The sequence below is a fragment of the Trichosurus vulpecula genome, chromosome 4 (genome assembly GCF_011100635.1).
Source record: "Trichosurus vulpecula isolate mTriVul1 chromosome 4, mTriVul1.pri, whole genome shotgun sequence".
In the NCBI taxonomy this organism is placed as follows: Eukaryota; Metazoa; Chordata; class Mammalia; order Diprotodontia; family Phalangeridae; genus Trichosurus; species Trichosurus vulpecula.
This window is the reverse complement of record NC_050576.1, coordinates 208,559,827-208,574,948: the sequence shown is the minus strand read 5'-3', so window position 1 is coordinate 208,574,948 and position 15,122 is coordinate 208,559,827. Positions and strand designations below refer to the sequence as shown.

Below are 15,122 nucleotides of genomic sequence, written 5' to 3'. Positions count from 1 at the left end.
ACAAATCACCTTTTTTAAAAAAATAGGGACCTAACCCTTTTCTAGTTGCAACTATTTAAAAATAGCATACTGACTTTGGAGGTGATTTAAGGAGGTGATTTTCCAGGGCAATTTTAACTTACAGGATGACTTTACAACCTAATTTTGCCCCCTCCATGCCACTGCCTTTTCCCCCATTTAAGATGTGACTACTGTTGGCTGATATGACTGTCAACTTGCAATCATTAATTAGGGTAAGGATGGTTTAATTGCTGTCCTTGTATCTCCAGCACCTAGCAGGATGTCTAGCACATAAGCTCAATGTTTGTTGAATTGATTTGAATTGATTCTGAAACTTGAACCTTAAAAATATCCATTCAAAAACAATCCTAGTGTGGTCAAGTTCATGAATAAATATTTTTTAAAAACATACCAAATGGATCTGTGTTTTATTGATTTAAGAGAGACAAAGACAGAAGAAGAGAGTTGATCAACTCTAGGGTTATTTGTCTAGAAATTCTCTTTTGCCCTTCCATATAACGTGGTCGACTTATGACAAACAGTCAGAATATAATAAAAATCAGCTTGTATTTATCTGGAGACAAAACCAGTTATAAAAATATAGACAGAAAATAAACAAAATTTAAGATTAAGCAATGCCAGTTTACCAGGTCGCTGTAAGGTCGAGGAGGGAGAGGAAATGGAGAGGGGATACATTCATGCAATCCTAGTAAGGCAGTAAATTCTGTCAAGGCACTTTTTAGGCAATTTGATGAGTTAGTGACCTGAATGATAATGATTATATTCAGTCCCAGGTAGCAGCACCCTGCCATTGCAATTGCCTCTTTGCTGGCATTCATCTACAAGGCACATCCTCCCCCACTCCCCTACACCATCCTCTCTAGGGACTCAAAAGTTGTCCTAGCTTCCACCTCCCATGATCCTTCAGTCCTTTCTAGTGGAGAAAAACTGTATCAGCCCCTTTGCTGATAAAAGGTTACAATATAATATAGAAAGTATTCTTAAAGTGGTTTGCGAATATATAGGAAACCAGTATACTCCAATTCCATCATTATCAATGCTTTTTAGCATAGAGATTTTGCCCAAAGGTATCTTTCTTTCCTTTATTCTAGCAAAGAGTTATTACAAATTTAACCAGTTTCTGCGTAAATACAAAATATGCTTTAAAAGTTTGATTAAACGTTTCTGAGATGATATATAAGATTAAAAATATAAAGGCATTAAAATAAAGGGTCATGAGATGTTAGACATAAACTTAGGAGGGCTAGGCCTTTAAGGTTCTTCCTGTGGGAGGAGTTTCCATTTTATAGTTGTATCCAATTCCTCTTCAAAATTTCCCATCTCCTGCTCCTTTGACAACTCTAGGAAGACCTTAAAGGGAAAATGGGGGAGGGGGAGGAAGAGGAGAACAAAGTAAGCAACTTAGTTCATGTGCCACCAATTTAATGAGAAGAGTACATATAACAACCATGACAATTATTATTATTATAGCTAGCATTTACATGGTGCTTTAAGGTTTGCAAATCACTTTACAAATATTATTTCAATCTCACCTGTCTCACATGTGTCATTGGTGCCCACAGGTCACCCTGCCATTTATTTGAATTGTGTTATTGTGAGAAGTTTCGTAGCCTGATGTAGAATTTGTAATCAGGAAGACCTGGGTTCAAATCCTGCCTCTAATGCTAATTTTATGACTGTGGACAAGTGACTTAATCTTTCTGAACCTCAATTTTCTTGTCTATAAAATGGGTATAATAACATTTGCAGTACAGTTATCCTTTCCACACTGTGACTTTCCCCATCCTGGTCTTGGTACATATAGAAGGTTGGCATAAGAAATTAAATTGGAAATTATTTGGCAGAGGGGGAGTTGGAATTTGAAGAAGCCACAGACAACACGTGAAGGCTAGCAGATGCCACAAGAAAAGTTTAGAAAGTCAGAAATTCATAAAATGTATGTATAGCATCATATATTATCAATACATTTTATCTTTAATATCATAGTAATTCAGACTTCTCTGGTATGAAGGGAGGTCCAAAAATTTTAAGCAGATTTTCCAAATCACAGGGACACCCTTGCACCAACCCCTGTGATGTAAAAGGGGTAACTGTACCTACCTCTTGGATTCTTGCAAGGCTTAAAATAAATAACACTTTTAAAATATGATAAGGATGCTAGCTATTATTATATAAGCAAAGAGCCTTGTAAACCATAAGATGCTTTATAAGTGTTGGTTTTGTTGTTGTTGTTTATTATTATTCCTCAGCCTGGACAAAAATAATAATTTAAAAAGAGGGTGCTGGTGATACAGGAGCTGAGCTATCTCTCACCTTCCTGTCCTCTTCTTTCTAGAGTTTATAGTCATTGACCATAAAGGGCCTCTCCACATTTATTTTTCTGTTTCTTCCAAGACATTCAAGAGCAAGCAAACCAAAGAAATGGGAGAGTAATCTCCAGGAGATATGGAGACAATTGATCAGACTGTCCCACAAGAATGGAACATTTGATGGCTTCTTTGAGTTGTACTTGACTATGTTCAGTAAACCTCACACTCATAGGCAAGTGAATTTTCTGTGTCACATAAACAAACAAATTAATGGATGCATGCATGCATGCATGCATACATGAATGGATGGATAAATGAACAAATATATAAATGAATGAAGAAAGAAAGAAAGAAGCAGAGAAAAAAGGAAAGAAAGCCAAGAAATATATAGATGTCAGGATGAACTTAGAAACTTTCCAGAATGAGATGGCAGCAGGGTCAGCAAGTTTTATGAAAAATTTCAACAATTCAGAGCCACATTTCATATTATGCCAGTGTAATTTGAACTTAGGTCACTGAGGGTTTTCTTCTTGTCCTGAAAAAGTATAGTTTGGTGAGGCAGGCAGTTAACATGGTACAATCAAGAGGATCTTCTGCATTATAATGAAAGGAGGTTCTCCATTCCTGGTTAATTGATTAGTAAAGTGAAAGCATGCTCTTAGGGCAGAGCAGAATGAACCCTGTGTGTACCATACTGCTAACAGAGCATATCAAGTGCCAGCTAAGACACTCACCCAGCACACACTAAGCCTGAACTAAATTAGTCACACAGTTAGGTGGTGAAGCGGATAGAATGCCAGTCCTGCAATCAGACACTTACTGACTGTGTGGGCAAGTCATTTAACCCTGTTTGCCTCAGCTTCTCCATCTGTAAAATGAGCTGGAGAAGGAAATAGCAAACCACTCCAGTACTTTGGCAAGAAAACCCCAAATTGGGCCACGAAGAGTTGGACACAACTGAAATGAATGAACAACGAGTTGCATGGCAAATAGAAAATCTTTAAGAAAATAACCCACCTGTTCCAAAGTGGACTGAGAGAGACTGTATTCCTCCAGGTTGAAGGTATGCTTAGCTGAATAAGAATGAATTTATGTTAGCAGTTCACATATTTTTTATCCAGGTTTTTCCCCTCATGTCAGAATATAATACAGACAACTACAAATAAAAAAATATACCTTAAATACAAAGGATGAAAAAAGTCACTCTATAGTTGAAGAAAAATGTAATAAAATGTTCCAGTTTGACTTTTGATATAAAAATAGCTAATTTGGGGGCAGCTAGGTGGTGCAGTGAGTAGAGCACTGGCCCTGGAGTCAGGAGGACCCAAGTTCAAATCCAGTCGATACACTTACTAGCTATGTGACCTTGGGCAAGTCACTTAAGCCCAATTGTCCTGCCTTCCCCCCTGCAAAAAATAAAAAAATAGCTAATTTTATGTTTTAATATACTATTTAATTAGTTATCTTGTCTGTGTGTCACTGTCCTTAAGAAACTGTTTAACTTAACCATGAGTTTTGCCTCCTTAAGTAGAGTAATGAATGGCCTTAGTTTTCTCAAATGTCTATTGTACTGATTCTTTTTGGGGATTGCTATTGCTATGTAGAAACTGATTTTTAAAATGATCCCTCTTACCTGTCTCTAATTTAGAAAAGGCCTGAGAAAGAGGATACACGTCTTCCACAGGCAATTTATAGACCATCAAGGAGGAATACCTGGTAAGATAAAAGAGCAAAGTTATTTTTCTTTTAGCTACAACCTAGGACTTGACAAAATATTATAAAAGAGCAATGGTTATGAGAAACAATTATGTTTTTGGCAAAATTATTTAGCCTTGTTGATGGAGTAACTGTAATTCAGAGACAAAAAAACTATGCTTCCAACTTCAAGACGTATAGTGGTTAAATGTAACTATTCCAATGACAAACAACAAATTTTGCAAGCATCCCGAATAAAGAGATTTAAATATTTGTTAAAAAGGAAAATTCAAAAACATAAGATTATTCCTTATCCACAAGAAACTTAGAAGGGAAAAAAATGCATTTTAAACAGCAAAGGGGCTCAAGCAGACCAAAATGTCTGAAACCTTTAACTTAATCACCAAGAAAAAAAATGGATGTTCAACAAAAGGAGGAATTTAAGGCGTTCTTCCCAAAAAGTAACTCAGATCTGAGCAGATCTGAGCAGAATATTCAATTTTCAAACACCAAAAACATAAGAAAGTTAAATAAGTATAATTACCAAGAAAAGGATAAGTAATGAGATAAATGTTTAGAATTTTTAAGAGAAAGAAAACAGACTTACCTATAGGGTAAAATAAATGAAGTCAAAGAAATATCCTCAAGAAATAAAGACACAGATGTAAGTAGAATTTAAACTAGGAGAACTGAAGGTGGAGGAGCAAAATTGATGTGCTATGGACTAAAGTCCCCTTCCCACATTAATTCTCTCCTGAATTGAAACTTAAGAGAGAGGCACAATAAGAAAAAGGGATAATGAAACAAGAGCAATAAAGGTGATAACATAAAAATTAGTTAAGATAATTATCAAAATAATTAAGAAATATAATTAGTAGGAAGGGAAAAAGAGAGGGGGGAATTTTGACCTAATTTACATTTAGTGTTTTCAGTTCCTCTTCTCTAATTCTTTTCTAAGTCTTGTCACAAACAAAATTAATAAGGATTGAGGCAATTAAATCTGAGCATATCAATTTATTAGCAAGACTAGCAGTTCTATAACAAATTGGGTCCAAGACATCCTCAGTAAGTACAAGTACACCATTCAAGGACTAATAGAGCTTTTTTGCCTAGTTGATAATGACTGAAATAATTGCTCCATTTTACATCTTCCTAGGCAATTTTGTTTTTTAGCATCATCTCATCATACTCAACTCAACCCCAAACTTTCTATTTATGTATGCTCTTTTAAGCAAGTAATGATAATTTCCCTAAGAGTTACAGATAACATTTTCTCCTATAAGAAGTAAACAGTTTAATCTTTCTAGTTGGTCTTTTTCCTGATTCTTATAGCTGAAATTTTCTGTTCAGTTCTGGTCTTTTCCTCACGGATACCTGAAAGTCCTTTAATTCATAAAGTATCCATTTCTCCATGCAGGATTACACTCAGCTTTGCTGAGTAAGTTTTCTTGGTTGTGAACCCAACTCCTTTGCAATTTGGATTATCCTGTTCCATGTTCTTCGGTCTTTTAATATAGAAGCTGCTAAATCTTGTGTTATCACAACTGTAGCTCCACAGTATTTAAATTATTTTTTGTGTGTAGTATTTTTTCTTTTACCTGGGAGCTTCAAAACTTACCTATGAAGTTCCTGTGAATTTTCATCTTGGGGTCTCATTCAGGTGGTGATCAATAGATTTGTTAAAATTTCCATTTCACCCTTTAGTTCTAAAACTTCAGGACAATTTTCCTTAATAATTTCTTGAAGCATAGTGTCTAGACTCTTTTTCTGATCATAGCTTTCAGGTAGTTCAACAATTCTTATATTGTCTCTTTTTGATCTGTTTTTCAGGTCAGTCGTTTTCCTAATAAAATGTTTCACATTATCTTCTATTCTATCATTCTTTTGATTTTGTTTTTTTATTTCTTGGTGTGTTAAGCCATTAGCTTTCTCTCTTCAAATTCTAATTTTAATGATAATTTTTTCTGTAAGGTTTTGGATCTCTTTTTCCAAATGATTGACTTTCTTTTCATAATTTTATTGATTTTCTTGCATTAATCTTATTTTTTCCCTAATGTTTCCTCAACTTCTCTTATTTGATTTTTAAAGTCCTTTTTAAGCTTTTCTATGAATTCTTTTGAGCTTGTGACCATTTTACATTTTTCTTTGAAGTAGAAGTAGCTGTTTTGATTTTACTGTCTTCTTCTAAGTTTGAACCCAAATCTTCTCAATCACCATTGTAACTATCTATGGTAAGATTCTTTCTCTTTTTGCTTATTCATTTTTAGTGGTTTATTTCTTAGCTGTTAATTTTATGTTAGAGCTGGTCTCTAGCCCTGAGGTGTAGGGGATAATATCACAGGCTCCAGATTTTTCACATTGTTTTTTTCTGAGCTTTGTCTGGGAGCCTGACCTCAGGTACTACCTCAGCCCCTGAGTTGTGACCAGGACCCCCAGCAATTCTGCCATCTCAAATACTTAAACTCCCTGTAGTTCTTCTTACATCTGCAAGCTTCAGCTTACCCCTCTGCCCTGGAATCAAAAACAGGGACTCTGCTATCCTGTGAGTGACTACAGCTATCAGAGACCCACCCTTTTGCAACCACACTTATCAGCATATGCTTACTTCTCCATGTCCATAGCTACAACCTGGGATCACATCTGGTCATGCACCTGGGTCCTTTTTCCAGCACCAGTCAGCAGGAAGTCCTACAATCTTCCCGTAATCATCTATCGTACCTCAACACTGTCTCTGACATAAAAGTTCCTGAAGCTGAGTGCGCTACTACACAACTACCCCCAGGACTTGTTGTTTGTTGATTCATTGGTATCTGCTCCAGGTATTTGTACTTCAATTAAGCCGGATGACCACCCCAGGAGGTGTCAGGTCTTTCCTAAGGTCATCTCAACTTGTCTTAGGCTGCACAACTGCTTTACCCTAACTTTTAATTATTTACTTTAAGGCATTATTTTAAATTGTTTGTGGGGGAATTTGGGAGAGTCAAGTAATTTACTGCCTTGTTCTGCCATCTTCCCACAATTCTCAGTTTTAGAAATCTTGTGGTTATTATAAGAATGTCCTTCAGGGACTTCTGGGAGCCAAGATGGCAGAGCAAGCAGTAAATCACTTTAGCTCTTCCATATTCACCTCTAAACAACCATAAAATAGTGCCCCAGGACAAATCCTGGAATATTAGGGACAGCAGAAAGACAAAGAGCCAGTGGAAATACAATATGGAGTGGCCTTTTAGCTCAGGAGACTCAGAGGATTGGCAAGACAAGCCTGTCTCACTAGGGCAAAAGGGGAGAACTGTCCAGGACAGGAAGTATTCCAGCAAGCCAGCAACAAGCCCTACCTCAGCAAGCTATCAAAAGATCCTGAGCCCCAGTGTGATGGAACAGGCGAATGCCAACACCAGGACCTCCAACATGCCTTAGCACAGCTGGTGAGCAGCTATGACTCCAGCAGACTCCAGCTTCAAGAATCACCATGTACTTCAGCACAGCCCAGGGTGGACAAGTGTCCTCTAGCACAGGACGTCTGTGTGCTTCAGCAAAGCTCTGGGCAAAAGCATAGGCCAGGGAAAACAGGGATCCTCCAGGGACCAGAGCTCCATGTGGTCAGTGTATCCCCAGGGAAACACAGAAAAACACCACCGGGCCTTACCACATGCCAAACACCATCACTAGGATCCAGTACCTGATAAGCTTCCAGACCCCTACAGCCCCTAGCAGTACATCACCTCCTACCACATCCCCTCAACACAGAATCAAGCACAAGGGAATTACCCCATGGGCATCAGGGTAAAATCGGTATAGCACTAGGTAAACAGCCAAGACCTATAGACACTGGCACAAAAAGCCTGAGACAGAACCCCTTCCACCCTTGGAGCAGAGATCAAATTTAAAAGAAAGGGACAAAGTAAAAAAAGGATGAGAAAACACAACAAAAGGAATCTAATCATAATAAAGTTATTATGGTGACAGAGAAGACCAAGACAAACTCAGAAAAGGACAACAATGTCAAAACACCTATGGGCAAAACCCCAAAGAAAAATTAAAAGTGGTCTTCAGCCCAGAAAGAATTTATGGAAGAGAACAAAAAGGAGCTAAAACTCATACAAGAGATGGCGAAGAAAAATTGGGAAAAGAAATGAGAGTGACACAAGAGAATTATGAGAAAAGAATTAGCAGCTTGGAAAATTGCTTCAAAATTAGAATTGGCCAAATGGAGGAAAAGGAGGTACAAAACTCCACTGAAGAAAATGACTCCTTAAAGAGTACAATTGGCAAATAGGAAATAAAGTACAAAAGCTAATTGAAGAAAACACCTTAAAAGTTAGAAATGGGCAAGTGGAAGCTAATGACTCTATAAGACATAATGAATGAATCAAACAAAATCAGAAGAACGAAAAAATGGAAGAAAATGTAAAATACCTCCTTTGGAAAACAACTGACCTGGAAAATAGATCCAGGAAAGCCATAATCAAAGGGAGGACCTTGACAGCATCTTTCAAGATATTATCAAGGAAAAGTGCTCTGATGTCCTGGAACTAGAGGGCAAAATAGGCATTGAAAGAATCCACCAATCACTTCAGGAAAGAGATCCTAAAATAAAAACTCCAAGGAATATTATAGCCAAATTTCAGAACTATATGTCAAGGAAAAAATACTACAAGTGGCCAGAGAGAAGCAATTCAAATATCAGGGAGTCACAATGAGGATTACACAGGACTTGGCTGCTGCAACATTAAAGCATTGGAGATCATGGAACATGATATTCTGGAAGACAAAGGAGCTAGGAATACAACCAAGAATCACTTACCCGGCAAAATTAAGCATACTATATCAAGGAAAAAATGGCCGTTCAATGAAAAAGAGGGATTTCAAGCTTTCATAAGAAGAAGATCAGAATGAAGCCAAAAATTTGACCTCTAATATCAAGACCCAAGAGAAGCATAAACAGGTAAAAAGGGAAAAGAAAACATAAGGGATTCAATAGAGCTAAACTGTTTACATCCCTGCATGGGAAGATGATACTTTCAATTTTTAAAAATTGTATCACTAGTAGTATAGCTAGAAGGAATATACATAGACAGAAGGTATGGCTATAAGATGAATTTGAATGAATGACATTTAAACAATTTAAGGGTGAGAAAGAGGAGTACAATGGGTACAGAAAGAAGGGAGAGGTAGAATGTGGTAGATTATTTCATATGAAGAGGTATTAAAGACCTATTACAGTAGAAAGGAAGATGGGAGACTGGGTAATAAGCATTGCTTGAACCTTACTCTCATCAGTATTGGCTCAAAGAGGGAATAATATACACAATCAGTTGAATATAGAAATCTATCTTGCTTGCCAGGGAAGTAGGAGGGGAGGAGATCAAATAAAGGGGTGTGGAGACTGACAGGAGGGAGGGCAGATCAAAGGCAGGTGGTAGATAGAAGCAAAACACTGGTGAGGAGGGGAAGGGTGAAAGGAGAGAAAGGAAGAACAGGAAGAAGAACAGGATGGAGGGAAATACATAGTTAGTAATAATAACTATAAACATGAATGGTATGATTTCTCCCATAAAATGGAACCAGATAGCAGAGTGGACCAAAAAACAACACAAATCCTACAATATGTTCTTTACAAGAAATACACTTGAAGCAGAGAGACACACACAGAGTGAAGGTAAGGTACTAGAGCAGGATCTATTATGCTTCAGGTCAAGTAAAAAAAAAAGCAGAGGTAGTCATCTTCGTCTCAGACAAAGTAAAAGCAAAAATAGACTTAATTAAAAGAGATAAGAAAGAAAACTACATCTTGCTAAAAGGTACCATAGACAATGAAGTAATACCAATACTAAACTTATTTGCAACAAATGGGATAGCATCCAAATCCTGTGAGTCACAGGAAAAAATAGACAGCAAAACTATACTAATGGGGGACCTTAATTGTCCCCTCTCAGAACTCGATAAATCAAACCAAAAAGCAAACAATAAAGAAACTAAGGAGGGAAATAGAGTATTAGAAAAGTTAGATATGACAGACCTTTGGAGAAAACTGAATGGGAACAGAAAGGAATATACCTTTTTTCTCAGCAGCACATGGCATCTACATGAAAACTGACCGTGGAATAGGGCATAAAAACTTCAAAATCAAATGCAAAAAGGCAGAAATAGTAAATGTATTCTTTTGGATCATAATGCAATAAAAATTACATTCTACAAAGGGCAGTGGAAAGATAGATTAAAAATTAATTGGAAACTAAATAATCTAATCCTAAGAATGAATGGGTCAAAGAACAAATCATAGAAACAATAATTTCATTAAAGAGAATGACAACAATGAGACAACCTACCAAAATTTATGGGATGCAGCTAAAGCAGTACTTATGGGAAAATTTATTTCTCTAAATTCTTATATCCATCAACAGAGTGGAAACAAACCAGATCGATGAAATGGGCATGCAACTAATAAAACTAGAAAAAGAACACACTAACTATCCCCAATTGAGCTTCAAATTGGAAATCCTGAAAATTAAAAGTGAGAAAATAAGATTGAAAATAAATTTAAAAAACCACTGTTGAGTTATTAAATAAATTTGGGAGCTGGTTTTATGAAAAGACTATTAAGATAGTTAAGCCATTGGTTGATTTGATTTTAAAAATGTAGTAGAAAACCAAATACCCGGTATCAAAAATAAAATGGGTGAAATCACCACCAATGAAGAAGAAAGTAAAGCAATTATTAGGAAATATTTTGCCCAATTATAGGCCAATAAATCTGACAATCTGAGCAAAATTGATGAATGTTTATGGAAATGTAAATTACCTAGTTTAACAAATAAGGAAATAAAATACCTAAACAACACCATCTTAGAAAAAGAAATTGATCCAGCCATTAATGAACTCCCCAGGAAAAAATCCCCAGGGCCAGATGGGTTCACAAGTGAATTCTACCAAACACTTAAAGAACAATTAATTCTGATACTATATAAACTATTTGGAAAAAAAGATGAAGGAGTCCTACCAAACTCTTTTTATGACAAATATGGTGTTGATACGTAAGTCAGGAAGAGCTCAAACAGAGAAAGATATAGGCCAATTTTCCTAATGAATATCAATGAAAAAAATGTTGAACAAAATACTATCACAAGGATTATACACTATGACCAAGTGGGATTTATACCAAGAATGCAGGGTTGGTTCAATATTAGGAAAAGTATAAACATAATTGACCATATCAATAACAAAACCAACAGAAATCATATGATTATTTCAATACAAGCTGAAAAAGCATCCATTCCTATTAAAAACACTAGCAAGCTTAGGAATAAAGGGAGTGTTCCTTAATATGATAAGCAGTATCGATCTAAAACTGTCCGCAGGCATTATCTGTAATGGTGATAAGCTAGAAGCCTTTCCAACAAGATCAGGGGTGAAATAAGGATGCCCATTATCACTGCTTTTATTCAATACAGTACTGGAAATGTTAGCTATAACAATAAGAAAAAGAAATTAAAGGTATTAGAATGGGCAATGAGGAAACAAAACTATCACTATTTGCAGATGACATGATGATATACTTAAAGAACCTAGAGCATCAACTAAAAAATTATTTGAAATCATTAACAACTTTAGCAGGTTGCAGGATATAAAATAAACCCACATAGCATTTCTTCATACGACCAATAAAGCCTAGCAGTAAGAGATAAAAAGAGAAATTACATTTAAAATAACTGCAAACAATACAAAACACTAAGAAATCTGCCTTCCAAGACAAACCCAGGAACTATATGAATGCGATTACAAAATTTTAAACACAAATTAAGTCAGAGCTAAACAATTGGAAAAACATCAATTGCTTATAGGTATGCCAAGCCAACATAATAAAAATGACAGTTCTGCCCAAACTGGTTTACCTGTTCAGTGCCATACCAATCAAACTACCAAAAATTATTTATAGAGCTAGAAAAAATAACAACAAATTCATCTGGAAGAACAAAAGATCAAGAATATCAAGGTTATTAATGAAAAAAAAGATTCAAAGGAAGGTGGGCCTAGCAATCCCAGACCTCAAGCTATATTATAAAGCAGTAATCAAAACTGTCTGGTACTGGCTAAGAAATAGAGTGGTAGACTGGTGGAATAGATTAGGGACACAAGACATAGTAGTCAATGACCATAGTAACTTGGTGTTTGATAAACCCAAAGACCCCAGCTTTTGGGATAAGAACTCACTATTTGACAAAAGCTGCTGGGAAAACTGGGAAACAGGAGTACACAAACTAGGTATACATCAACATCTTATACTGTGTACCAAAATAAGGTCAAAATGGGTACATGATTTAGACATAAAGGGTGACACCATGTAACAACAATGTTGCTGGCAGCTGCTGTGGGGGTGTAAGACCCAATAAGACCAGCAACAAGAACACACAGAAGGGTTGACAACACAGGTTCTTTGATCTGCTTTTCTAAGGAAAGCAACTTTAAGGGGTTTACAATCTCACTTTAATCAAACGTGCATATAACATTCACTTAGTTCAGGAGGAAAAGTCAGCACCCTGAATTTCAGAGCAAATACAAATAGAAATTACCAACAGAAAATATTACAGATCAAATAACACAAACCAGTAGACAAGCTTCTAGCTTTCTGTCCAACATCTCAGTACAGAGTTACCAGGGAAGCATCAACATCTGGGTTTTCAAGCTGGGGAGCCCTTAACAACAGCTGCCCAGAGTTTTGTCTAGTCAAATCACAAGACACTCTTCCAGTGAGTGAGAGCCGCAAACCAAATGCTAACCTCTGAGTTTCTATTCCCTTCTTAGGGCCTGAAGCTTCACACCTAATCAGCAAAAGGGTGTGAGTCTGCAGCTTAGAACCTAGCAAGACTTAATCAAAGGCACTTGATTACTTTAGCATTCTAAAAGAGAAAACAATGAAAAAAAAGTTGCACCCTAATTACTGTTACACACCATAAGCAAATTAGAGGAGCAAGAAATAGTCCACCTGTTGGATCTACGAGGAGAGGAAGAGTTCATGACCAAACAAGAGATAGAGAGCATTACAAAATGTAAGATATTTAATTTTGTTTATATTAAATTAAAAAGCTTTTGTGCAAACAAAACCAATGCAATCAAGATTAGAAGGAAAGCAGAAAGCTGGGAAACAATCTTTGCAACAAACGTCTCTGATAAAGTTATCATTTTTCAAATATACAGAGAACTGAGTCAAATTTATAAGAATACAAGCCATTACCCAATTGATAAATGGTCAAAGGATATGAGTAGGCCGTTTTTAGATGAAGAAATCAAAGTTATCTATAGGCATATGAAGGAGTGCTCTAAATCACATTTGATTAGAGAAATGCAAATTAAAACAGCCCTGAGATATCACCTCACAACTATGAGATTGGCTAATGTGACAAAAAAATTAAAATGATAAATGTTAAAGAGGATGTGGGAAAATTGGGTCACTAATGCATTGCTGGTGGAGTTGTGAGTTGATCTAATCATTTTGGAGAGCAATTTGGAACTATACCAAACTGTCATCCAGCAATACCTTTGATCCAGCAATACCACTACTAGGTCTGTATCCCAAAGAGATCATAAAAATGGGAAAGAACCTACATGTGCAAAAACATGTATAGTAGCCCTTTTTGTGGTGGCAAAATATTGGAAATTGGGGAGATGTCCATCATTTGGGGAATGGCTGAACAAGTTGTGGTATATGAATGTTATGGAATACTATTGTGCTTTAAGAAATGATGAGCAGGCAGATTTCAGACAATCCTGGAAAGATTTGTACTAAATGAGCAGAACCAGAAAACATTGTACACAGTATCAGCAACATTGTGTGACGGTCAATTATGAATGAGTCAGCTCTTCTCAGCAGCATGGTGATCCAAAACAAGTACAAAGGAAAATGCTATCCATATACAAATCTGAATGCAGATCAAAACATTTTTTCACTTACTTTGTTCTTTCATGTGTTTTTAAATCTGTTTCTTTTTTCACAACTGTGACTAATAAGGAAATATTTTTACATGATAGCACATGTATAAACTATATGAAACTGCCCACCATTTTCAGAAGGGGGGAGAGGAGGGAGAGAGGGAGAAAATTTGCAACTCAAAATCTTATAAAAATGAATGCTAAAATATTTCTTGACATGTAACTGGGGAAAAATAAAATACCATTAAAAAAGAATGTCCTGGAACTTTCTGTAGTTATCACAGAAACATCTTATAACATCCTGGAACATTCTGTAGTGATTACAAGAACAGACAACAAGAAATATGGGACATTTTGGTCCTCCCCCATTACCTCAATTTCTCACAATTTTCTTAACATCTTAATTTCCCCATAATAATTTGATTTACAGCAAAGCAAGGCCCAGCTCATAAAATGAAGGATAATCACAAAATGAATAGAACCAAATAAAATGGAATTAATCTTGACATTTTTTTATTTGATTTGCATTTTGGTTTTTGAACTTATTGTCCAGCTGTAATTGCTGTCTTCAAAGTGGCAGTATTCCCTTCACTTACAAACCTAAGTCTTTTCTCACTCATCATTCTTCTTACCTAACAAGTAACTGGATCCAGAGGACTTTGGAGGAGAAAGTGAAGCTGGTGACCTTGCACAGCCCTCTCTCACACAAATCCAAGTTGACTGTAAGTCATGTCATCATTTCCCTGATGTCATGGTCCTCTTCGAAAACGAAGGACAAACACAACAACAACAATCTTCTTACCCTCTCTATAACATTTGACACTGTTGACCATTTTCTTCTGTGTACCTTTTCCTCTGGGGAAGCTAGGTAGCACAATAGATAGAGTATTGGGCCTGCTGTTGGGAAGATTCATCTTCGTGAGTTCAAATCTGTTTTCAGATACTAGTTCTGTGACCCAGAGCAAGTCACTGAACCCTGTTTGCCTTAGTTTTCAATCTGTAAAATGAGCTGGATAAGGAAATGGCAAACCACTCCAATATCTTTGCCTGGAAAATCACAAATGGGGTCATAAAGAGTTGACCACAACTGAAAAACAACTGAGCAGCAAGACTCTCTCCTTTCTGGATTTTCACGATACTGTTTCTTTTCATTTGCCTTCTATTTGTCTT

At 36.3% G+C, this 15,122-nt stretch overlaps 1 protein-coding gene across 1 annotated transcript in view; it reads right to left on the bottom strand.

Annotated features, from left to right (window-relative positions):
- Window positions 1-548: 548 nt before the first annotated feature.
- Window positions 549-15,122, bottom strand: part of LOC118848114 (ATP-binding cassette sub-family A member 10-like) — a 118,251-nt gene continuing 103,677 nt past the window's right edge. The window contains 3 exon segments of the mRNA XM_036756868.1: window positions 549-1,371; window positions 3,348-3,403; window positions 3,964-4,043. Of these exon segments, the coding sequence (XP_036612763.1) occupies window positions 1,273-1,371; window positions 3,348-3,403; window positions 3,964-4,043 (235 nt within the window). The 3' untranslated portion in view covers window positions 549-1,272.